This window comes from Megalobrama amblycephala, linkage group LG17, assembly GCF_018812025.1.
Source record: "Megalobrama amblycephala isolate DHTTF-2021 linkage group LG17, ASM1881202v1, whole genome shotgun sequence".
In the NCBI taxonomy this organism is placed as follows: domain Eukaryota; kingdom Metazoa; phylum Chordata; class Actinopteri; order Cypriniformes; family Xenocyprididae; genus Megalobrama; species Megalobrama amblycephala.
Window position 1 is genome coordinate 7,824,260 of NC_063060.1, and position 24,879 is coordinate 7,849,138.

Sequence of the window (24,879 nt, forward strand, 5' to 3'; positions counted from 1 at the left end):
CCATACTGTAGGCACCAGAGGTCGCGTTAACCGAAAATTATCCATCATTGACGGAATTTTTTTAACATTGACGGAAAAATCTGAAGGCCGTCCGTCATGGTGACAGATTACACTCAGGGTGATCTACTGTAAATTGTAACTGTAATTCACACCCCTGTTCAGTTGGTGGCGAGTGCGCTCCAATGTAGCAGCAGAGCACTGGATCCAGAACAAAAATGAAACTGGCACAAAACTTTTGCTATGCGTTTGATAACGCACAGGCAAGTACCCAGAAGCTACAACGATATATGACGCCACATTAAAGAGCGCCAAAACGGTATTTATTGCTTGAATTTTTTAATGAAATGGACAGAATTTTAAATCTGAGACTTTGTTCCATATCAAAAGCAACTCAAAGCTTTCAGCCTATTGTGATTTATTGGATGGGAGGCACACTAGCTACTGTTTATTCGTCAACTGAAAAAGGCATATAGCCTGGGATTTACGAATCGATATTGGTCTTCTGAATGTGACCAAAACCGCGAGGAGACATTTTAATTGTTTATTAATAAAGTAATGTTTTCTGAATCAGTGTTGACGACAAAGATGAAGTTGACATTGACTCTCCTCATCTCCTCAAGGACGCGCTTAGAGAGAGAATGCACATTTCATTCGGTTTATTCTACATAAACAGAGTAGCCTTTTTCTTTTCGTTTTGAATTATTTAGTTTTCGTTAAAGTAGATATTTCATGCTTTCTATAGAGATATTTCTCATGTCTCTGAGGCAAGCAGCTGAGTTTCGGTTCATTCATGTAAGACGCGTTCCAGTTCACGCGCCAGTGATCGCGTCGGCGCCTCCATGTCATGATTATATTTTCTACTATATTTACTTCTTATTTATTACATCCAGGCAATTGGTTGATGAAACATTGATTACAATTAAAATACAATTTTTACAAAACGAAATTCACTTTAAAGAAAGGCTTTCTACAAAATAAAACTTTATGAAGTGGTCAAAATCATGTCTGACCCACTCCATGACTCCCGACATACTGCGCATCTTATGATGCATCTTACTCATGCTGTTACCGGTGCTGGTATATCAAACACATGACGAGGAAGAGTAACGTATAATAAGTCTTTACTAGATAATCCACAGGAAGAAACACAGAATCCAGAGTCGAGCATACACCAAACACATCCAAGTACAAACGAGACCCGACCAACTACTGAACACAGACAGGAACTTAAATACACTGACAGGGTTGCCAACTTTGGGACTTTGGCTGGAGTGAGACTTTGTAAAAAGTTTGCGCATGCGCGGAGAAAATGTTTGGTAACCCTAATTTTAAAAATCAATGTCAGTCCATGTTTACTTAGTATCATTGGGGTGAAATAATTTATTTTATTTTTTGTCAGTTTTGTTACCTGACAGGGGCGGAGCCAGACATTGTAAACATTAGGGGCTTAGCCCAAATCTATATTTGTCCAAAGACATTTCAGTTTTCTATTAATAGCTTTACTGACATGAAAGGAGCTTTTGTTGTCGTATTCTTGTTCAGAAAATGTACATTATTTGACACTGTAATTTGTAAAACTTTGTTGGATGTACCTCCGCTAGGGGGGTCCAATCCCCCCCCGGAAGAAAATTTTGTACATTTTAAGGTTAAATGCATCAATCTGGTGCACTCTGGAAACTCAAAATTAAGAGCTTCAACCCATGTACAGTGTGCAAATTGAACAAAGAAACAGCACTGACTTGTACCTGGACATTAAAAAGGGTTCAAACATTTTTTTTTTTTTTTACAATACTTTTGTACTCATTTCTTTTTAAAAGATATATCCTTGAGCTTTTATTTTGATCACCAGATCACCAGCTGATCGCGTGCGCAAATGCGCTCACTTCTCTTTAAAACACGCAGCACAGACAGACTGTATATATACTTAATCACTGTCTTTTGCTGTTTTATAAAGGCACAAAGCCATATCACAGTTTCGATTTTAGTTCATTGGCAAATGTAGTATGTTTTAAATTTTCAGTTCATTATGAAACGGTGGCGGCAGCAGAGGGTCAATAATGGAAAACACTGAATGAATGCATAACTTAGCTGATGTGCTAAAGTTGTCATATCAGTTGTTATATAACAAAACGTATATAACGTACTCGGTTACTTACGTAACCTCGGTTCCCTGAGAGATAAGAGAACGAGTATTGCGTTGCAAACGCTATGAGAAAACTCCTTTTCTCGAGAAAATAACAGCCATGGTGTGGAAAGCAGAAGCAGCCTGGCCAGCGGCAGAGTGTGCACGATCCGGCAGTGCTGAAGACGTTCTGCGCGGCTTTGATGGGTGCGCGGCCACAAATGGGCGGCGACCGCTTCTTCCAGTGGCAGGAGCTTCACATATCCTTTTTCCTCAGCGCCGTCAACAAATAGAGCGTTAACTGTAACGTTACGTACACACCGCCGCCGACTTGAGCTGCAAAGAAGCTCTGACCGCTTTGTCAAAGACGCTTGTCAGAAAGTACGGGAAAGTTTGACGCTTTGGCCGCTCTGTATATTGAGTGCGCGCGCGCGGCCGGGGTTTTCTTTTTCTCTCTCTCTCGCTCGCTCTCTCTCGCTCTCTCGGCGGGTGTTAATTTCGGACTCTACATGAGACTATTTTTATTGAACAATTTAGCTAGCCCACATCATAACGCACGTCAGACAACATCTGCAACTATAGTTGAAGTCTGTAACTTAGTCTCGGCACAAAGACTGATTAGGCAAGGCTACGTCTGTAGTGACAAGGCTCACCATTTTATTATTTGCTTACCTTGATTGTCTTCCAAACTTTCACACGTGCCGACTCCGACTCCGAACCTATGCTCCGAACTCTCTCTGAACTTCTCACACGCAACTGACGTATCTCAACACTGAGAGGAGGCGCAGAGGGACTGATGGGAGGCATCAATGAAGGGATGACAGGAACAGCTGGGGACTGGGGCAAAAACTGTGGAGCAAAGGAAGGTCCAAAACAAAAAACAGAGTCCAAGGTGTGCTGGAGAGGTAGTGGATGAGGGAGGTTGGGAGGGAATACAGGGCTGGACGGAACCAGCGGGGGGACGGACAGTTCAGGGCTGGATGGGACCAGCGGGGAGACAGACAGTTCAGGGCTGGACGGAACCAGCGGGGAGACAGGAACATAGACAGACTCAGGAGATAACAGAGGGGAAAACAAGACAACCTCTTCAACATCAAAAAAAATTCTCTCCAGTGCGGTGGCCGAACACTCACTCTCAGTGGTGGGGGGTTGGGCGGGGCTCGCTTCCATCCCGTCGAACTCCACTAAGACTCCCTCAGCGATGATTGAGGCAGCCGACTCACACACCTGGTCAGGCACGCGTTGCTCAGGCTCCATGGCGATGTTCAGCTCGGTTGCTCTTGTGTGCGCTGGCGTGTACGTCGCGGCGGAGTGGTTCTCATTGCCTGCGGTGGGCTCGGGCTGTTGATCCTTGCAGTCGGGATGTTGTTGGCTGGGCACTGGGTAGCTGGTGGGGCTGGTGTTGTCGTCGATGATGTTAACTGTGAGCAGCGAATCACAGGACACCAGCACCCACTCGACGTATTCCATGAAGCTCCCTCGAGGCCCCTCCCCGGACAGCAGCGCTTTGGTGGCGGTGTTGAGGCCGGCATACAAGAAGTTGCAAAGGCTGCTGTCCGGGTAATGTGTAGATGGTGCTAGGAGCAAAAAATCCTTCAAATGTGCCTCGAGGGAGCGGTCCTTCTGCTCAAGGCAGAGCAACAGAAATGCAGGTGAGTACATGGTGACGGGAATACAAAAAAAGTGAAACACGAAAAAACACTGACACGGAAATAACAAAACACTGACGACAAAATAACGCCGCAACTGTATTGGTCGGGTCTTCTGTTACCGGTGCTGGTATATCAAACACACGACGAGGAAGAGTAACGTATAATAAGTCTTTACTAGATAATCCACAGGGAGAAACACAGAATCCAGAGTCGAGCATACACCAAACACATCCAAGTACAAACGAGACCCGACCAACTACTGAACACAGACAGGAACTTAAATACACTGACACAAACAAGCTAAACAGGTTAACAAGGGGGCGCGGTCCAATGAGTGTCCATGGTGACTGAAAGTGGCGGGAAACAGAACAAAGGAACACGTGACAATGCAAACAAACAAACTAAAAGTCCATGTGACCGTAACACATGCTCTTCACTTTTCATAATCAAATAGATGAATGAATTTAAAATATAACATAGGACTATTTAAACATAAATATGAAACCACGTTTTCTTTAATAGCTACCAACACGTAGCCTATAGTACAGTACAGAGAAATTTCACGTGTGAATTACCCGTCATTTTAATTTCATATTTGAATTATAATAAAACATTTAATTGCTTTTATTTTTGTTCAAATGTGAGCAAAAATAAAAACAATTAAATGTGTTATTATAATTAAAAGATGAAAATTAAAATGACGGGTAATAATAGATTATGACGGATTTTTTACGACCCTGTCCGTCAAAACGCCGGACAAAGTTACAGTCTAACGCAACCTCTGGTAGGCACATAGTCATGGAGGCCGACCAGAAAGGGCCTACAACATAACTAAAGTTCTTACAAATGAACTAATTTTACAACAAGAACCCAATTTATATGGTGGTATTCAGGATGGCCCATAAGGCCATTCGACTGAAAACATAGCATGCTGAGTGCATGACCAACCAAGTAATTAGGTAGCTGTGAGTGCCCACGACACAGCCCGTCCAACTCAATCCAACGAGCAGTGTACTCGGTAAAAGCACCTTTCTACTCTTTAAGCAAGAGGAGTACAGCGTACGCCATCACGCGCTAAAGAAGGCCCCATGGGCCTATAACCTCAGCAGACACGTGGCATCAGCTCGTGGCAGTGTTATCAAGGTTCAGGCTAAACAGACCGACTACAAAGGAGGTCATCAGTCAGCCCGAGCCCTGGCCAGCCAGCGACACAAATCCCTTTTTACCATTTTCAGTAAAATTGTCAGAGAAACTACTCAAAAATGTACATGCCAGCAAAGGAGGCCCTTAAGACCCACACGCGGCGTCAGCTAGTGGCCACCAAAGTTCTAGGAGCAAAATAGAACCGAGTAACAAACAAGGTAGCTACTTAGCTCAACTAGAGCTAAAGGAAACCAGGCTCAAGGAAGCAAATGCATAAAACCAGACAAACAGTTGGTTTTAACACAAAAACTCACCTTGAGAGGCAAGCCATTCAGAAAATGTACTCAGTAAAGCACCTTTTAATCTCTAAGCGAGAGGAGTACAAAGCCAAACTCCAGCGTGATACATAGGCCTGCGAAGGCCAACAACCTGAACACACGCGGCGTCAGCTAGTGGCAATCATGACCCATCCATGGTGATGAGTCACATAGAAACCCACACAAAGCTGTGCCAACATGCAGACTGAAAGGAGGCCCTGGTGGGGCCTTCGACTTCCATGAACACATGGCATCAGCCAGTGGTAGCTTCATGACTAAGACCAGCCAGCAGGCCAAGTACTCGAGAAAACCCTTAGGTAAGAGAAGTACACACTGCGTCGCAGAACTCTGCGAGAGGCCTGACCTAGGTCCTACTCATACAGAGGTGGGCGTAGCCGATGGCGGCGTGAATCATAAGACAAGACTCAACCATGGAATGAGTCTAGATATAATCAACCCAGCTGGGCCAACACGGAGGCTACAAAGGCTACTACTTTAGCATTATGTGGCACCAGCCAGTGGTCATAAAAGGGCCAGCTCAAAAAAGGGCCAGCACTAAACCCTAAAGTTTACTGAGGGTAAATAGCTTACACAATCTGAGCTTAGGTGTACACATTCCAACAGGCAATGTACCCAGTACACATAATATGCTATCATGGTCTAAGGAAGGCCTGCAAGGCCTGCTACCTCAAACAACATGAGCATAAGCCTGAGGCAGTGCTAAGTGAGCACCAACCCAGCTAGGCCAACATAGAAAACTGAAAGGAGGCCTGGCAGGGCCTACTATTTTCAGCACCATGTGGATCCAGCCAGTGGTCTCCTAAAATACGTGAGCAAACTCGTGATCGTAAACCAACAGCGCCGAAAAACAAGCTGTATTAAGAAAGAGGCTACAATAAAGAGCCAACAATCTAACAGCAAATGCAAAACAGCTGCTGTGGTCATGATTGACTGGGAGCTAACAGAGATCATACTATTCTAACCAGAATAAGACTCTCTACACTCAGCCTGAGTGTGCAATCCAACAGGTGATGCACTCAGTGAAACACAAACCCTAATCGGGGAGTACAACAAAACACCACGTTCATAGATAGAGGTTAATCACAGCCTGCTATCAATGAAACAGGCACTAACCTGTGGCAGCACTAGAGTAAGCTCACATATAATGAAAGAATGTAGGGCTAAAGCTTAGAACCCAAAGCAAACGCAAATGCTTTGTAATACATGCCATCCAAACAGGATAAATGCTTTCACAAAACAGATCTGAGATCTTTATTGAACCCTTGAGGCCGAAAGCTAAAAACATTTAGCACCGTATGCTCAAACTTGAATATAATTCAAGGGGCTCATGTTAAGACATTATAAGCATGACAAAAGTTCTAAAAAGTGGGGCCTAGCAGCACTGCATAACTTATCTCCTCAAAGATAAGGGCCTACCACCTGGGAAAAACAGCACCAGAAAGGCTAATAACAGCCTATAACCTTAGCTGTTAACCTCAGCCATAGCACCTACATTTTCACATCGAAGGGGAAATGGGTATACGGCCAACAACTCCCTCAGGAGGAGGCCAGAACTAGGAACTATACAATCTCACAGGGATAGTAATAATAAGGGTGATGTATTTTGCAAACAAACACCTAAGCCTAGCTCTAGCCTAGCCACTAGCTAATGCCTACTGTGGCCAAGCAAAGCTTGGGCTTCATTTTGAATCCTTCAAATATGAGGAGAAGATGAAGCACTGCAAGCAAACAGTGTCAGGCAGCCGATAAGCCGTCCTGCACACAAATAACTGAAGCAATGAGTGCTAACTTAAACCAAACTAAAGTATTAGCTGAGAAGCTACTCTAACATAGGAGGCTACAAAATAGCAGCCATAAAGCGGCCTACAGTTATTTTGCCCAAAAGAACCCCTTCTAACTTTACTGACTATGTGCTCAGGAAAAACAAGGTCTACACTTTTTATAAACATAAAAAAATAGACCCAGTTTACCTTGCTGCGGCTCATAGAACGAAGATTTTCCCTCCTTATTTTAATGCATGAAGAAGGATGAAATCAAAAGTTCTTTTAAACCTAAAAGCACTTTCACTATCAAGCCAGAAGGCGGCCTTTAGAAAAAAAATATTATCAAAAGGCCAGCCGACAGCCTAACTGTAAAAGAAACACCTGAGCAAGTAGAAAGATCTCAAACTCAGCAGGCGGAGGAAGAAGGGGCGAGGGCAAAAAGCAATATTGCCCCCGCAACGAGAGGGAATCGATCACAGATGCTATTGGTGTACGTGATCAATCACCTCCTCAAACCTGCTTCTTCCTCCTCGAGTCCAGCCGTCTCTGCGCCTGCTCTGAAAAGAGGAGGTGCCTGAGCGGCCATACTGGACCTCTGGCCCTGTCTCAGAGCCTCAGCTCAAGATGGGCCAGCCTCCTGATAAACTACATGCTCAGTAAAACTATACAGGAAAACAAGGTTTTATTTTAAAAACATAAAAATAGACCCATCTCATATTCCTGAGGCTAAAAGACCGAAGATCCCAATACTCTTTTTTACATGAAAAAGGATAGAATCTAGGGTTCTTTTAATCCTAAAAGATCCTCTCATTATCAAACCGAAAAAGCGGGCCAACAAAAATAATTTGAGCATGGGAGGTGAAAGAAGAAGAGGAAAGGGTAGATATAAATCGCCCTTTAAATAGCTGGGGAATCGATTACAAACGCAACAGTGTTTACAATCGATCACCCATTACTCTCATTTCTTCCTCCTCCCGTCTGTCTGGCTCAGATCCAAATCTGAACGGCTAGGGGGTTTTCCATGCCCTCCCGATCTCAAACACGTGGATCAGGAGACAATGGAAAGTCTATGGGAGCTGCAACATTCATGGACAGAAAGGAACCGTTCGTCGAGCCGTCCGCACGCGGCCCCTTTCTTAACGCACTCTCACGGCAGCTGCAGCCCGCCGAAAAGCGCGTCCCAAAAACACAGCAGCTCCACATACCCAGCAGCCAGAGGAGCGCTCGCTATCGGACGTGGTGAGGTCAAACACGGACGTCACCGTCATCCAGCCACTCATCCTCGCTAGCCCCGGGGAAGCCAAGAGAGAATACAATTCTCTTAAACTTCCCAACAAGCTCACCTGCGAGCCCTATGATTGCAGCCGCCGTTTTGCCTCAGCACACACGGGGCTAGAATCACCAGGCACAGATGCAGACACCTCCTCCCTCGGGAAGAGTGTCAAACGAGAACGGAGCGTCCCGATAGGGGAGACGCTCACAGTGAACAATAGACAAACACACACAGATAATGCCCTCAAGCACATTCTATGCGTTCGCTCCTCTCCAGACAGAAAAACGCCAGAAACGTGAAAATCAAGTGTCAAACCCCTGGGACACAGATGAATACATTCTCCTGAACGTTTGCAGACATAAATAGAGTAATTCCCTACCGGTGTTATGAAACAATGGCATGAACAAGACAGTCCCGAAAAGACAAGAAGATGTTGACTGCTTCCTCAGGCGCTCCCTTTATATGTCACGGTTCACGCCGTAATGACGTCATAGGCTGTCACCGGCCAATAGGATTGGAGTGTTGGATTCTGAGACATGTATGAAGTGTTTTAGTAGATTTAGTGCATTTTGAATGTGAAACTAACTGCTGTGCCAAGAAGAAAGGAGAACTGTGTGAAGAGTTTTGAAAAAGTGATCCAAGTATTGAGAAAGTTCAGTTCATATATCGATTTATATTCTAGCATTAAACAGTAGCTTTTGCCATCTTTTTATGAATTACATGATAAAACATAGTGTGTCCTGGCTTTGTAATTTCAGGAATAAAGTTCTTCATGAATTATTATTTATTATAATATCTAAAGTGCTCTTCACATTTTTAACCCTTTGAATAAAAGCTAGTGTTTATTAAAAAAAATCAGCATTAACCTACCTGACCATTAAATCTCTCATTTCTTCTTTTTTCTGATTTATTTTGTCTTTCCAAATTATTGTTTTCCACATAAACATTTCATCCTGCTGTCTGATGAGAATCATCTGTATATCCCCATCTACATTTTGCTTGATCTTGAAGAGTTTTGGGTGAATATTACTTAAAAATGAAATCCCTTCTTCAGGAAGTACACTGGCACCGGATACTTTTAGAATGTGTAGTGTTTCCATTTTAATTTTCATGTTAGACCTGGAATGTTCAATCTCAAGGACATGAGGATTATTTGCGGTTTCTTCCTGCTTAATTTTTTCCTTTGAAAAAGTATCAAACAGTGGGAAAAAGTACACATGGAGAATGACAGGATCTTCATTTATTATGAAGATAAGAAGGTCTAAATGCTGTTCAACAGGAACGTCTTTATCTTTAATCACTGTGGAAGGCCAAAAGGATGGTTGGAGCATTCTGGCATGAAAACGAGTCAGCTCCACTGATTCCAAAGTTATTCCCTCATTTTCAACACTGAGGATCTTCACAACATCTTTGAGAGAGGGGTCAGACTCTGCTAAACAGTCATAATGAGGCAGATGGGCCTCCTCCAGTTTCCCTGAGATCATGGTCACATCAATCACTGGACTAATTCGCTCACACTGAAGCCTCTCCAGCTCTGCGCTGAGGAAACGTTCATCCACCTCACGGTACTGGAGAGTGACGTCACCAGCACAGACCCATCGCATTCTGGTCCTGCTGCACTCGAATCGACCCGCCTGAGTGCTGATCCTGAATTTTGACCCTCTTTCATCTGTAAAGACTGACGGCTCCACCTGAACCCACTGATCACTATCAACAATGTGAACACAAGACTGACACACTGGGAGCGGGTAAAGATTCAGTGCAGACGGTTCAAAGACATTCAGCCTAGAGAACAGAGATGTTAATGATAAGTGAGATGATAAATGTATAAAAGAGAAACATACTAAATGATAAGATGATCTCACTCTTTCAGCTCTTCCAAAACTTTTGGTTTGAAGTGAATCTTCACTTTCTCATTGCAGCTCTGACTCCAGTCCTGTTCTGTGCACTGGTCAGTGAGTTTACTGCACTTCCACCTTGATCAACATGGAGGAAACCAGAATAAATAAAGACACCAAATATGCTAAATATATCACCTCTCCACTTGAAGCATTTGTAGGTTTTGTCCATACGGTCACTCAGAAGACATAATGAAATGAAAAGTAAACTATGTTTGTTTTAGTATTCATAACGGTGACAGTATTTCAAAACCACCTCTATACATTCAGAATATTAAATATCTGGTATGTGGAACCTAACGTTTAAAGGGATTGTTCACCCAGTAATGAAAATTCTGTCATCATTTCCAAACCTGTAAGAATTTCTTTCTTCTGCTGAAAGAAGATATTTAGAAGAATATGAGTAACCAAACAGTTGAAGGGCCCCCATTGGCTTCCATAGTAGAAAAAACAAAACAAAAAAACACTCGTCTTACAGAGAATCAATAAGCCAGTTTGGAACAACTTAAGGGTGAGTAAATGATGACAGAATTTTCATTATTGGGTGAACTATGCCTTTAAACGTTAGGTTCCACATACCAGATATTTAATATTATGAATGTATAGAGGTGGTTTTGAAAATAAAAATAAAAATAAAAATAAAGACTCACTTTACTAGATAAATATGAACTTGAACAGATCAGAAATTCTATTTTCACTGGGCCTAATGAAAATTTTGTAGATTTATGCTCCATAATTTATTAGCACATTGTATAAATTAGTTTTATGGTTTTAATTTAGTTAAAATAAACAGTTTGAAGAGGGTCTTTTTATCTTTAGATAAGTATGTCAAATGCACAGCTATTGAGCGCACAGTACAAACCCTTCAATGATCACAATGCAGTGTGGATCCGTCAGTGATTTCTTTAGTGACATGAGCCCCTCCTCCAACAGCAATCCAGCACAGACACTGCAATATTGTTCATACACAAAAACGTCTTCACAATAACATACTTTCAAAAAGTGTTTTGTATAGTTCAGTCAACCTGCAGATGTAGAACTGCAGCTTATTGTTTTAAAGAGTTAGTTCACCCTTGGTTGACTGCAGATTCAAGCTTCCCCTTTGTGTGAGGAACAGAACGAAACTAAAGGATGTATTTGTTTCACCCCAATTATTGGTCCTTTCTGTTACACAAACTATATGTGTGCTCATGTTTTTTTGCAGCTTTATGTGTAGGTGATGCAGATTGATATTTCCTATCAAATGCAATTAAAGTGTTCACCATGCTCTCCCAGCTAATTAAGTGCCAGGACCTATATTTCAAATTAAGAATACCAAAGAGGTCTGCACTCTAAAAAAAACTTTAATTGAGATGCACAGGAGATAAGATGACACATGTTTCGGCTCTTCGCCTTCATCAGTGTAACAATTTCATTCACTCTCAATAGTAATATGGAAAATGCACTACAAATCCACAGGTGCTCACAATCATGATTAAAGCAATCAGACAATCAGTACACAGGTTTCAGTTTAAGTCCATAACAGGTCACAATTAAAGACAATACCAAGAGTAAATCACACATCTGACAAAAAACACAACAAGACACCAGGGGCCTGTACCATGAAGCCAGATTAGCTGGCTAGCCAGGTAAGTTTCAGATTAGTTTGCTCCAATCCTGGGTTTTAGGTACCATGAAAATGACTTGGCTTTTAGCGGTGTTCATCGCCATGGTAACTGACGCTCCACGGCTAACCTGCTCCGGGGCAGGTTATGTTCTGGATTAGAGATCTCAAACTGAAATTGGACCAATCAGATGTGAGAAAAGTGACACTGACACATCCAGCGCAGTAAAGTCACGCCCCCAGTTTCACTTTCTCCAAATTAAAGGTCACTATATAGTAAAAACAAATATTTAAAGATAAAATTGTCTGTCTTTAATGATAATTAGAATTATTTTATGATTTATATAATTAGAATATGATCTATATTATTATTAATCCATTTCACACAAGCAATTTTAGTTATTATTAAGCATTTAGTTTAAATGACTATTAATATATATAGATCATATAAGCTGTAGAATCAATAGATAACTCTTTAAAAATGACAACGTGACCTTACATGTATGAGTCTCTATTGCTATATATTAACAAGCAACTATAACTTCACAAGTTTCACTGATAGAGCAAGATAATTTCGTTTATCTGTCCTCTTTCATGGACAAGTATTTTTTTTTAGTGTAAATGCGTCTAAATTCTTAATTTTCTTTAATCTCTTAACCTTCAGCAAGAGTTTTGAATCACGCTGGCTCTCTCGCGAGAAGTGAATCAGAGTTTCTCTCTGTTGCAAGGCCTGTGATTGGCTGTTCACCACTGATGTCACTCATTCATGTGCACGCGCTCCACAAACTCAGGATCAAAGCCTGAGTTGACAGAGAAAGTTGATGATCAGCATCATGGTACCAACAAAGCTGGATTGGAGTGGTTTGGTTTTGTCAACTCGAAACTAATCCTATAACCCTGAGTTTGTTCAACTACCATCATGGTACAGGCCCCAGAATAGCTCAATAAATAAATAAATAAATAAATAAATAATTGGGAACACTAACACATCAGGCAACATAGCCATTCATAAACATTGTACCCAATGGGGAAAAAAAACAACAACAAAAAAAGAAAGATCATAACCTTCATTTAAACCTACAGGAGACATGGTTTTAAATTAAACATCCAAAAAGCTTCTCTTCTTAAGAGTTTATTATCAATGTCGCCACCACGACAGGAATTCTTTACTATCTCAATACCTATGCAAGTGAGTTGTTCAATACGGTGATTAAATTCAATGAAACGTCTGGCAATCGGAGAGGTTAAATCGTGTCTGCGAATAGCTGATTTATGTTCACTGACTCGATCCTGATGTTTTTCCAACATACCCTAATGGAAATGAACACAGGAGTAGGTAAATCACATTCTTACTTGAACATGTTATACATGATTTTATATGGAAAAGCATGTTTAACTTTTGCATTTCAGAATTGAAGTACACGATGTACAATTACGGCATGGAAAACACCCTTGTATGTATGCTTTTTTGTCATCATATATGACATCTGATCTAACTAACATGCAGTGTTGGGGTAGTTACTCAAAAAATGTAATTAGTTACTAGTTACTAGTTACTTCTGTAAATTGTAATGAGATTACTTTACTAGTTACTGCATTTGAAAAGTAACTTCATTACTTATTACTTTACTTTACTTTTTCTTAATTTACCATGTAGATACATGGACAAACATCATACCCCTATCATCACTTAACCTTTCTGCATAGAGTTTATTGTATAAATATTGAACCATATGAAAGAACAATAACCCAGTCTGCACAAAGAAATATGCCTCACCGTAAAATCCAGAAACAACAGGATAAAGAAGGCTATGTTGGGGTCATTTTAAAATGGTGTCAACACACAAGTTTCAAAACACAGGCTTTGAATCGGTAATTCAAAAGTGAAAGTATAATGCTCACGGCCACATGGGCATTCATAACGGCACCGCGCCAGTGGACACGCACGGTTATGAACGCCCGTGAATGCATTTTAATGATGGGTTCATTAATGATGAGTTTATTATTCTTCTTAATAAAAAACCCAACAACAAAACAATACAATCAATGACAAACTCGCTTAAATAGGCGCTCAGTCAAAGGTGAGGCGAAATGGGCAAAGTGAGGTGCGACTCTCGTTCAGCCCACTTTGAATTGAGCAGACGCGTTCAGTTCTGTAAAACTGAATGGTTACATGCAAAATAAAGAAATAAAATATTAAGTTTTGATGCCAAATTTACATTTTTTTTTATTTGATTATTATTTAGTCTATTTGTTTGATTTGTAATTATTTAATTATAATTTCATTAATTGCTTGTCATCAACTTGCAATTCCCTCGCGAACCCCCGTTTGGGAAACCCTGTTTTTTTAGAACATTATTTTACATTCATTCCTTGGCGACGCGTCATGCAGCCAAGCTACAGGTATCGCATTTATTTAGTTTTTCCTTTTTTATTTAAAATATTCACAAACTTGTTAACTAGGCTATACCATGAATTATATGATATTTTCCGATTGTCATATATGAGGAAGTGAATGTGTTTTGTTTAAACACCTTTATAATGATCATGTTAGTTGATAAAACAGAGGATCTGTCGGATTTACATTACATAAATTCATCAATTTTTAATAAGAGAGTAAACTTTAAAGGATTATCGCAGCTTCCATATAAGTGTATGGAATCAGCATTTAACAAACTATAAATGTCTTTTTTATGTATAGCCTAGTCCTCATTCAAACGTCTGAAACCACAAATAAACATGTGGTTGAAAAGTTAGTTGTGAAATATGAAAAGCTCAGAGCGCGTCAATCTCTGGCTCAGCGCCAGCAGCGGGAAAACAGGTTTGAATTTAGCATATTGAACGTTCTCATCACACCGGTGTTATTGTACACGTTAAAAAAAGTTAAAATCGATCGAGTGAAAGGGGACAAATTTAAACTGAGGGGGCAATATGCCCCCTTTTGCCCCCTCGTGGCGCCGGGCCTGCCGAAACCCCCTGTCTCCGTCTCCATCTCCATTTCCCGCTCCAGTAGCTACGTCAAATCGATCTCTATGGCAACGGCACACATACAGGCACACACATGCACGCACCACTTAAACAGACAGAACTTTACACACAGGCAAACACGGCTTGGGTAACGCAGGAAAGCGCGTTCCTATAGTCTAGTAAAGTAGTGTAGTTACCAATATTATTAGTGTAATGCGTTACTTTACTTGGTTACCCAAAAAAGTAATATCGTTACTGTAATCCGTTACTTTGTAACTCGTTACCCCCAACACTGCTAACATGTTTGACAAGTTTTGATGTCTCTTGTAAGTGAACATTGGAGGACGTTTAAAAACATCTTGTAATGACAGATCTGAAGCCAAAATGAACCAATATTTGTTAACAATGGATTTTATCTGGTAACTTTGTTTAGTATAAGTAAGAATATAATTTACTGAAAACGGCTTTTTTGTTTTCTTTGGTCGTTATTTGACTTCTTCTCGCTGATTTAAACCAAGTGCAATGGGTATCCTCTTGAACTAAAGTGATTGTAGATTGTACATCAAATTCTTCCTGTGAAGCGCAAATGCGTCTTAATCTATAAAGTTGGCTTAAAGGTAAACCTTTTTTCAACGGTAATGACTATTGGTGGAAAGTAAAGTATTCTTATCTGTTGGTTTTCAAAATACAGTGGTGGAGACAGTATTGTTGATTTTGGATATCAAAACATCTAAAAAATGAATAGAAAACAAATCTTTTTCCAAATCTTATCTCCTGTGCATCAAATGCAATGAAATTTAGATGTTATTAAGTTTGACTTAAGCATCCAATGTACCTGGCATCCATGACTTGGATATGACAGAATGCTTTCATGAACTAAAGCAAATGCTCTTACCTGAGCTCCTGTAGACTGGTGTATGTCTGAATGAAGGAAATGATCCCAGAAGCCCAGCTCTCATTCAGACTGAACACCTTCAGATCCAACTTCTTCAAAGCCACAGAGTGAAATGAAGACAGCAGCAAACTGACATGATCCTCAAGAGCTGAAGAGCTGCAAAAATATATTTGACCACAACATGTATGAGTAACAGTAAAGCTACCGATGAATTAAATAATCATGGCAGAAAGAATATTTTTCTTACTCTTCTGCTAATGTTCCTGTCTTATTGATTCTCTGTAAGAAGAGTGTCCAGTCAGTGCTGGCTATCTCTGAGTGTGAACATGTAAGACTGATGTTAACAATTGATGGAAGTGATGGATTCTTCTCTGAGGAGCTCAAAGACAACCTGAAACAAACAGAGACAAAGGAACATTTGATAACAACAGCATACACTCACTATAAAGGATATCTGCTGTGTTCTGAAACATAATTATTCTTTACAAGATTATATAATTCCTTTATAAATTATTCTTCAAAAGAAAGATTAGATTGTTTGTGCAATAGTTTCTTACAAGACATTTCCACGAGCGACTGTCATGTCAAGTGACCATCTGGGACTCTCAGCGCTGTTCTCATCCTCCTGAACTCTATGTCAGAAGAACAGATAACTATTTAAACAACTAATACCTTTTTATGTTCAAATGGCTGGTTTGATATTTCATATTGCTGTATTTGAAGAAGGATGTTGTCTTTTAAAATTACTTCAGCTCTCTCAAGATTTTTGATTCACCAAGAATCTGAAACAAATCTCCAACTTCTGACAGGTGCTCCATTGACAACCTAAACATGATATATGGGTGAATAACAGATATGAGTGTCCAGGATAAAGAGGAGCAACATATAGTTTAAAATGCATATGCACAAAAATTGTATCTTTCCATATTTTTTATTATTTTTAAAGTAAGACACATCAAATATCACAAAATATTAATAAATATGATTTTTTTAAACAATTGCAATCCAAACTAACCATGCCATTTCATACAATATCATCTTTCTAATATTGTAAGACATATTAATGTTGACACACAAACATGATGGTTAGTAGGAGTTCCTGTCTGCATGTTACTGAATGACTTTCATGTTGGTTGCAGCACCTGACTTTGTGAACGTTTGGTGAACATTTTTCAAATAATATTATTTTTCTTCTTCTTCTTCTTCTTATTATTATTATTATTATCATCATCATGTGTATATTTGTCACATCACTGGCCTATATACAACAGAAACACTCACAAGTATAAGTAATTTAAGTAAAAATATTTAGCAAAAGTAGAGTGTCAATGACGAATTAAGATTCAATCAAAGATTCAAAAGTGTTTCTCCATGCATCACACTGACCTCAGAGTCTCACACATACAGAGTGCTGGCTGAAGAATCTTGAGTTTATCGGCTGTTAAATCACAGTACATGAGGTTCAGTTCTCTGATGTGTGGACAGCACTGAAGACAGTACAGCAGCACACAACAGTCTGTGCTCCTCAGGGAAATGTTAGACAGATCCATGAATACCCAATCTGCCAAAGCTCTTCTCATGAACACCTCATCATGGAGCTCATACAGACAGTGAAGAGCAAACAGTTCACATCCGTGCTGTTTTTTCATTAAAAAGATACTATCCTGTAGGTCTTTCTTCAGTTTGATTTTGTGAGGAACAGTCCACTTGATCTTTTTAAAGAGTGAGCTGCTCACCTTCTCATTTAAAAGACCACAGAGAAACATCATGACTGAAGGGATGGGATTTGGTCTTCTTGATGGAGATGGTATGTTGATTATACCCTTACATTTCAGCTTGTTCAACAGGTCACTGACTTTTCCCAAGGACTTTTTTTCATCCAGTAAAACATAATAAAGACCTGTGAAAAACTCCTGAAAGGTCGGATGCATAAACTTGAACACTGGCTCCTGTCTGTTTTTTCTTTTCAAACTATCTTTACACAAGAACAGACTAGTAGCAGGATCTAAGCCAGTCGCAGTCACAGTCTTCTCTACAAAAATTCCTTCTTGCTTCTCCATCCCTTCCTCTGCCCGCTGACCCAGACTCCTCAGCATGGTGAGGACAGACTGACTCTGATCATGATGCTCCAGTAGAGTGGACACAAAGTGCACATATATGGAGGTGGTTGTCTTTAGTTCTGCCATCACATGCTTCCCACCTGTAAAGTCTTTCTTTAGACAAAAACAGATCATCCAACAAAGCAAAGGCACAGAGCAGGTAGTCATGAGGCCTTCATTTATCTTTCACACTCTCATATGTTTTCTTGAAGAGTAGCTCATCCTGAAAAAACTTGTGGAAGTACTCCTGCACCCCTCTCTCAGAGAAGCCCATGATCTCAGTGAAACGCTGAGGTCCTTTGAGGAGATTCATCACTGGATCAGCAGCTATAGATCTTGTAGTTACAAGCATGAATGATTCTGGCAGCAGAACACCCCTCAACACATTCTTAAGAGTGTCCATAGGTGACGTTTTCTTGGATGGATTAGTGTGTGAAGGAACGAAGTGAATAGGTGGATGAGATACATACTCATCCAATCCATCAATGAGGAAGAGGACTCTCTCTGGTGTTAACTGTAGTATCTGTGAGATCTGATATGGTGTTAAACCGCTACTCCAGCTCAAGAGGTCAATTAAGTTCATCTCCTTAAAAATACACTTCAACTCTTCACACTTCAACAGAAAAACTACAGCAAAGTTTTCAGAGTAAAGTTCTCCAGAAGCCCAGTCCAACATGATCTTCTGTAATGTGAAGGATTTACCTCTTCCAGAATCACCACTGAGAATCACAGTTTTCGGTGTGTTTCCATCACTGTCGGGACTGAACAGCTGGTCTATTCTGATGCTGTGATTCTTGTCATTTGATAACAATTGAGATGATGTTTTTGTTCCAGAAGTGTAAGCAGACTTCACATGTTCACGATAGTACTTCTCATTCTGCTCTTTGCTCCTCTGAATAATCACTGTTTCAGTGTAATGGGCGGCTAGTTCCACACGTTCATCAGAAGGAAGCTTATACTCAGGAACAAACCCACATTTATCAATAACTGAAGACTTGTATTGAAGAATCATGTCACTGCAATCTACAGAAAAATACAAATTATTGACTTTAATGGTTAAAAAAAAACATGCTCACAAAAGACTCAGTATTAAGTTCCACTCTCCATTGTCAATAGTGTAGTGATGTACTGTATAAAGCACAGCTCACACATAAGTCATTTCAAAACAAACATCTTTCCGTTCTTCAGTGTGGGGAATTCACGTGACCAACTTGAAAATGAGAGAAATCTGTGTGGGGAATATTTCTGTAATATATTCTGTTTTTAAAGTTGATATTGTGGCTTTATACAGTGGTGTGAAAAAGTGCTTGCCCCCTTCCTGATTTTTTTTATTTTTTTTATTGTTTGTCACACTTTAATGTTTCAGATCATCAAACTAATTTAAATATGAATCAAAGATAATACAAGTAAACACAACATGCAGTTTTTAAATGAAGATTTTTTATTATGAAGGGAAAACAAAATCCAAACCCACATGGCGAAAAAGTGCTTGTTAAAACATAACTTAACTGTGGTTTATCACACCCGAGTTCAGTTTCTCTAGCCACAACCAGGCCTGATTACTGCCACACCTGTTCGTAATCAAGAAATGACTTAAATAGGACCTTCCTGACAAAATGAAGTAGACCAAAAGATCCTCAAAAGCTACACATCATGTTGAGATCCAAAGAAATTCAGTAACAAATGAGTGTAACGGTGGCTGCCCAGATTAAATTCAAAGTATTAAAATTCATTAAATTGTTCGGGTGCCAGACAAGTCAAAACTTGTCAAGAAAAAAAAAAAAACAATTTCAGTTTCCCGGTAACAGCTCATAAACCACCGATACACCAAATGAATGCCATTCAATATCTGCAGTAATCACCGAATATGAGCTTAAATGACAGTCACAGAATGAAGGCTTTCAGGTCAAAAGAATGTTATTTAAGGAAACATGAAAATAACAAAACTGTTACACAATTCACTTATCAACAGCATTTGTGTATATATTTATATATTTTTTTCAGTGACAAACAACCAAAATACCAAAAACAACAAAACTAAATGAAAACACTGAAACTGAACAGTACCAGAGAAATAGCTGCTTAAGTTCAAACTTTCATTTGATTTCACAACTTAAAGAAACTTTGATTCACAATACATAAATGACGTTCGTCTGTTTTTTATAACCAGTTTTCATAGAAATTATTACATTTCAAACAAACAAACAAAAAAATATAGAAGAGGAAAAAAAGATACAAGATAGGGGAAAGAAAACAAACAAGCGATTATCTCTCTTGGTGTATGCATGTGTGAGTGTGTGTGTGTATGTGTTGCATTGCATGCTGCATAGCGGCCACACTACTGGATGTTCACACCCGTGGAAAAGGTTTGGAGATTTGGCGTGGGGTTAAAAGATGAAGTCAAGGCGAATACCTGTGGCAGGCGAGTCAGAAGTTGCACCCAAGTTACGTTGCACCCAGCAGACGAACCATGCAGAGCTCAAACATTCCGCCGTCACTCTGCGATTGCGCCTGGTTGCCAAGGAACAGGTTTGGAGTGGGGTTAGAAGATGATGGAGTCACTCAATGCAAATACCTGTGGCAGGCGAGTCAAACTGGAGGTAGCTGGAGATATGTTGCACCAGGCAGGTGAACCGTGCAGAGCTCAATTCCCCTCGTCACTTTGGGATTGCACCTGGTCAGCGCACAGAAAATCCAGCAACAACTAACAGCAGCAGGCCTTCAGGTAGCATGTGTCCCACTTCAGGTAGCATGTGTCTATCCTGCACGTTTCGTATCCTTTTCCTTCTTTTCTTTTTTTCTTCCGTTTCCCCCTCTCTTTTATACCACTTCCTCTTTACTTCCTGATTGTTAATTTCCGCCCATTTGGAAAAGTAATTTGTACACATTTTTACTTTTCTTTTCACAACACCATATGAGAAAGAAAGTAATTGAGATCTATCAGTCTGGAAAAGGTTAAAAAAGGCATTTCTAAAGCTTTGGGTCTCCAGCTAACCACAGTGAGAGCGATTATTCACAAATGGCGAAAACATGGAACAGTGGACAACCTTCCCGGGAGTGGCCGGCCAACCAAAATTACCCCAAGAGCATAGCGACGACTCATCCAAGAGGTCACAAAAGACCCCACAACAACATCCAAAGAACTGCAGGCCTCACTTGCCTCAGTTAAGGTCAGTGTTCATGACTCCACCATAAGAAAGAGACTGGGCAAAAATGGCCTGCATGGCAGAGTTCCAAGACGAAAACTGCAGCTGAGCAAAAAGAACATAAAGACTTGTCTCAGTTTTGCCAGAAATCATCTTGATGATCCCCAAGACTTTTGGGAAAATACTCTGTGGATTGACGAGACAAATGCTGAACCTTTTGGAAGGTGTGTGTCCCATTACGTCCGGCGTAAAAGTAACACAGCATTTAAGAAAAATAACATCATACCAACAGTAAAATATGGTGGTGGTAATGTGATGGTCTGGGGCTGTTTTGCTGCTTCAGGACCTGGAAGACTTGCTGTGATAAATGGAACCATGAATTCTGCTGTCTACCAAAAAATCCTGAAGGACAATGTCTGGCCATCTGTTCGTGACCTCAAGCTGAAGCGAACTTGGGTTCTGCAGCAGGACAATGATCCAAAACACACCAGCAAATCCACCTCTGAATGGCTGAAGAAAAACAAAATGAAGACTTTGGAGTGGCCTAGTCAAAGTCCTGACCTCAATCCTATTGAGATGCTGTGGCATCATTGTTCATGCTCGAAAACCCTCCAATGTGGCTGAATTACAACAATTCTGCAAAGATGAGTGGGTCAAAATTCCTCCACAGTGCTGTAACAGACTCATTGCAAGTTATCGCAAACACTTGATTGCAATTGTTGCTGCTAAGGGTGGCCGAACCAGTTATTAGGTTTAGGGGCAAGCACTTTTTCACACAGGGCCATGTGGGTTTGGATTTTGTTTTCCCTTCATAATAAAAACCTTCATTTAAAAACTGCATTTTGTGTTTACTTGTGTTATATTTGATTAATATTTAAATTAATCACTTTTTCACACCACTGTATGTGATTACATACTTGCACATGGCATTGTATTATTATCATTTTACCAAAATCAAGCTCAAATTGAGTTACTAAGTTTTTGACAGCGAATGTCGTGTTTTTTCTGACATTAGAATGGCTGCATCGGACATGTGCAGTAGTGCGTCACGTTACGTTTTCATCAACTTATACAGGTTATAAAATTTATTGTTTGTAGCTATGTGGGTGCTCAGTTTTTCTGTCATTTGGCCACAATATGTTATAAAAAGATGAAGTGCTTCACACATGATATTTAAAACAGTATTGTCTATGAATCGACGACAGTGCCAGACTAGATACTCTTCCCTGCTTTTCAAATACGTTACATGCATTAGCCTTAGTTTCTTAAGTAAAGAAAACACTGTACCTTTTCAAATAACCAGTTCTTTATTTACCTGTACATTGCATACCGAACAGTATATAATTTTTTTTTATCTCTAAAACACCACTATGTCCAACTGCCCTCCACATCCGGTTAGTGAGGTCTGAACGTGCTCTGACAATGGAAGCGATGTCACGCACTCACTGAAGCAAAGCGTAAGACATTACTTCTGTCATCAGAATGTGTTTTCTGACCTTATGTGGAGTGTAGTTGGACATAGTGGTGTTTTAGAGGTAAAAAATTATATAAATACTGTTTGGTTTCTTGCACAAACCGATCGTTTCGTGTCTTAGGACATCAATGTGTCGTCACGAGCCGCAGGGTTTAACCCTTTCGCACGTAAGTTTCAAATATTCTGGCTGACCCCCCAGCGTGAGTTTTTTAAGGCGACCGTTATTTAGAACGTAACACTTTATGGTTTCCATGGTGACGCGTCATTGCTTGTTACGTGACACACCGCAGCACTGTATGAATGATGATCTGCTTTCATTTAATTTTTCCTTTTTTATTCAAAATATTCACAAATTTGTTAACTATAGCATGAAATATCTAATATTCCGATTGTCAAATATGTGCAAGTGGATGTGTTTTGCTGTTTAAACAGCTTTATAACGATCGCGTTAGTTGAGCCATATGAGCGATGGGCGCCGTCATGTTAGTTTGCACCGCGCAGAGAATCGGATCTGTTGGATTTACAACCCGTGAATTTATCCACTTCTCCCGAAATACGTGAAAGTAAGTGTACCGGTGAACTGGGGAAGAACAGAGTAAGCTTTTAAGTTACTTTCACAATGTGTATCTGATATGAATTAAACGTGTTGTCAAGTTATAATGGAAAGGGTTGTTATTTCCGCTTCTATAGACATCATTGTGTATTTTACAAACTCTCATGTGTATTTAAATGTCTGAAACCTGAAATGAACATTATTTGGTTGAAAACACTGCATATATGTGATATATGAAAAGTGCTGCGCGCGTCCGTCTCTGGTTTAGCGCCAAAGCGCGCACGCACATTTGAATTTGGCAGTTGATCACGTAATGCACTGAATGTTCTAATCACACCGGTGTGATCGTACGCTCCTGGGGCCAGCCAAGACTGATCACACCGGTGTGATCGTACGTGTTAAAGGGTTAATTTGGATTTGTCTGTGCATGTTTTTTTACTCTTACAGATAAAGTTCCCACTGACGTGCAATATGTACGACTGACAGATTGCAGCGGTTGGAGTTAAAAATCATCATTCGTGTTCTACTGAAGAAACAAAGTCGCCCCCCACCCCACTTTTCATTACAGAAATGTACAAGCTGCAGTGTGACCACCACCCACCGATGCCGTTTTGTATGAAAGCAAGAAAGTAATAACCCATGGATTACCCATATTACAAAAAAGTTTGTTTAATTTGACAGCAAAAGGCAAAGCAGAGTGAATAGCTAAACATTTTGGCAAGTTCAAAAATAAAGCCACAAAGATCTACTCAAACCAAGGCAACTTATAAACCTCTTGCACTACAGGCTTGCATAAGTATACAAAGTTACTATTGTTAATGATGACAGCAGGGTAAACTCACTTTCAGGATCAGGAGGCTTGTGTTTCCTGCTGTAAAGACCTGTTAGAATCAACCACACGACAGATCATAAATTATACGGTCCACACCTGTAGTACTGCGCTTACAAACATCTTCGTAAATACCCAATGTTTGTTTAATTGTACAAAACAGAGATTTAGATTTGTTTCAAACTATTTGAGTTTGGCAAGTAGGCTATCAGATCGCATATCTTCTCTCACTTACCAAAGCTGGTCATCTTGTCTGTGTACAACAGACTTTGATCCGCGAATTAAGATAAGCCGTCCAGCCAAGTGCTTGCTTTTAACTATTAAAAGTCTACCGTGTCAAACACAAGATCGCAAAATTCAATCGGTTTCGAACAAATTTCATGTAAAGAAGGTTGCAGGGTTAAAAGGGAGAGAGAGAGAGAGAGAGAGAGGGAGGATTTCCGCCTTTGAAAACGACAGCAGTTTTCAAACGACACCTGATTGTGCTGTGTCATGTTTGAAGTGATTCGCTATTGAAGATCTGTTTAGCGTGCTCAGTCTCAGTCTAAAAAACTCGTCAATTTCAAAAAGATGTTTTATATATTCAATCAAATCGAAGGAGGCGGGATTTACTGTAGCCTACATATAAACCGAGCAGCACGGCAGTTTTGAACTGGCATAAAGTTGGTTTGACTTTAGACGTTTGATATTCGCAAATTTAGGGACCGTCTCTAAAGTTACATCCGAAATTGGTATACATGATTCTAACTTCAATAACATTTGAAGGGAATAATTTACAGTCATAAAACCAACTGTAAAGTGTTCATCTACATGTCAGCTCTGATGCACATCTTTTATATTTTTGATATTTATTAAAATAAACTGTCAAATCATGTGTAAAAATGGCTTTTTTCATTACTGTATATACGCTCATACATAAATATGCCATAATTTAAAGCTCAATAACATTTGAAGGAAATCATTTACAGTCATAAAACCAACTGTAAAGTGTTCATCTACATGTCAGCTATGATGCACATCTTTTATATTTTTGATATTTATTAAAATAAACTGTCAAATCATGTGTAAAAATGGCTTTTTCATTACTGTATATACGCTCATACATAAATATGCCATAATTTAAA

General features: G+C 39.9%; 2 protein-coding genes across 2 annotated transcripts in view; both read right to left on the reverse strand.

The window, feature by feature from the left end:
- The window catches only part of LOC125251176, an 89,028-nt gene that overhangs the window by 25,754 nt on the left and 38,395 nt on the right, over positions 1 to 24,879 (reverse strand). Inside the window, 3 exon segments of the mRNA XM_048164125.1 lie at positions 9,162 to 10,076; positions 10,157 to 10,267; positions 11,052 to 11,138. Coding sequence (XP_048020082.1) covers positions 9,162 to 10,076; positions 10,157 to 10,267; positions 11,052 to 11,138 — 1,113 coding nt within the window.
- Positions 17,795 to 24,416, reverse strand: LOC125251199 (NACHT, LRR and PYD domains-containing protein 1 homolog). Its single transcript, XM_048164172.1, has 3 exons — positions 23,991 to 24,416; positions 23,769 to 23,807; positions 17,795 to 18,776 (listed from the first exon to the last, which is right to left on the reverse strand). Exons 1-3 carry the CDS (start codon positions 24,001 to 24,003, stop codon positions 17,929 to 17,931), a joined length of 900 nt encoding a protein of 299 aa, XP_048020129.1. The 5' UTR covers positions 24,004 to 24,416; the 3' UTR covers positions 17,795 to 17,928.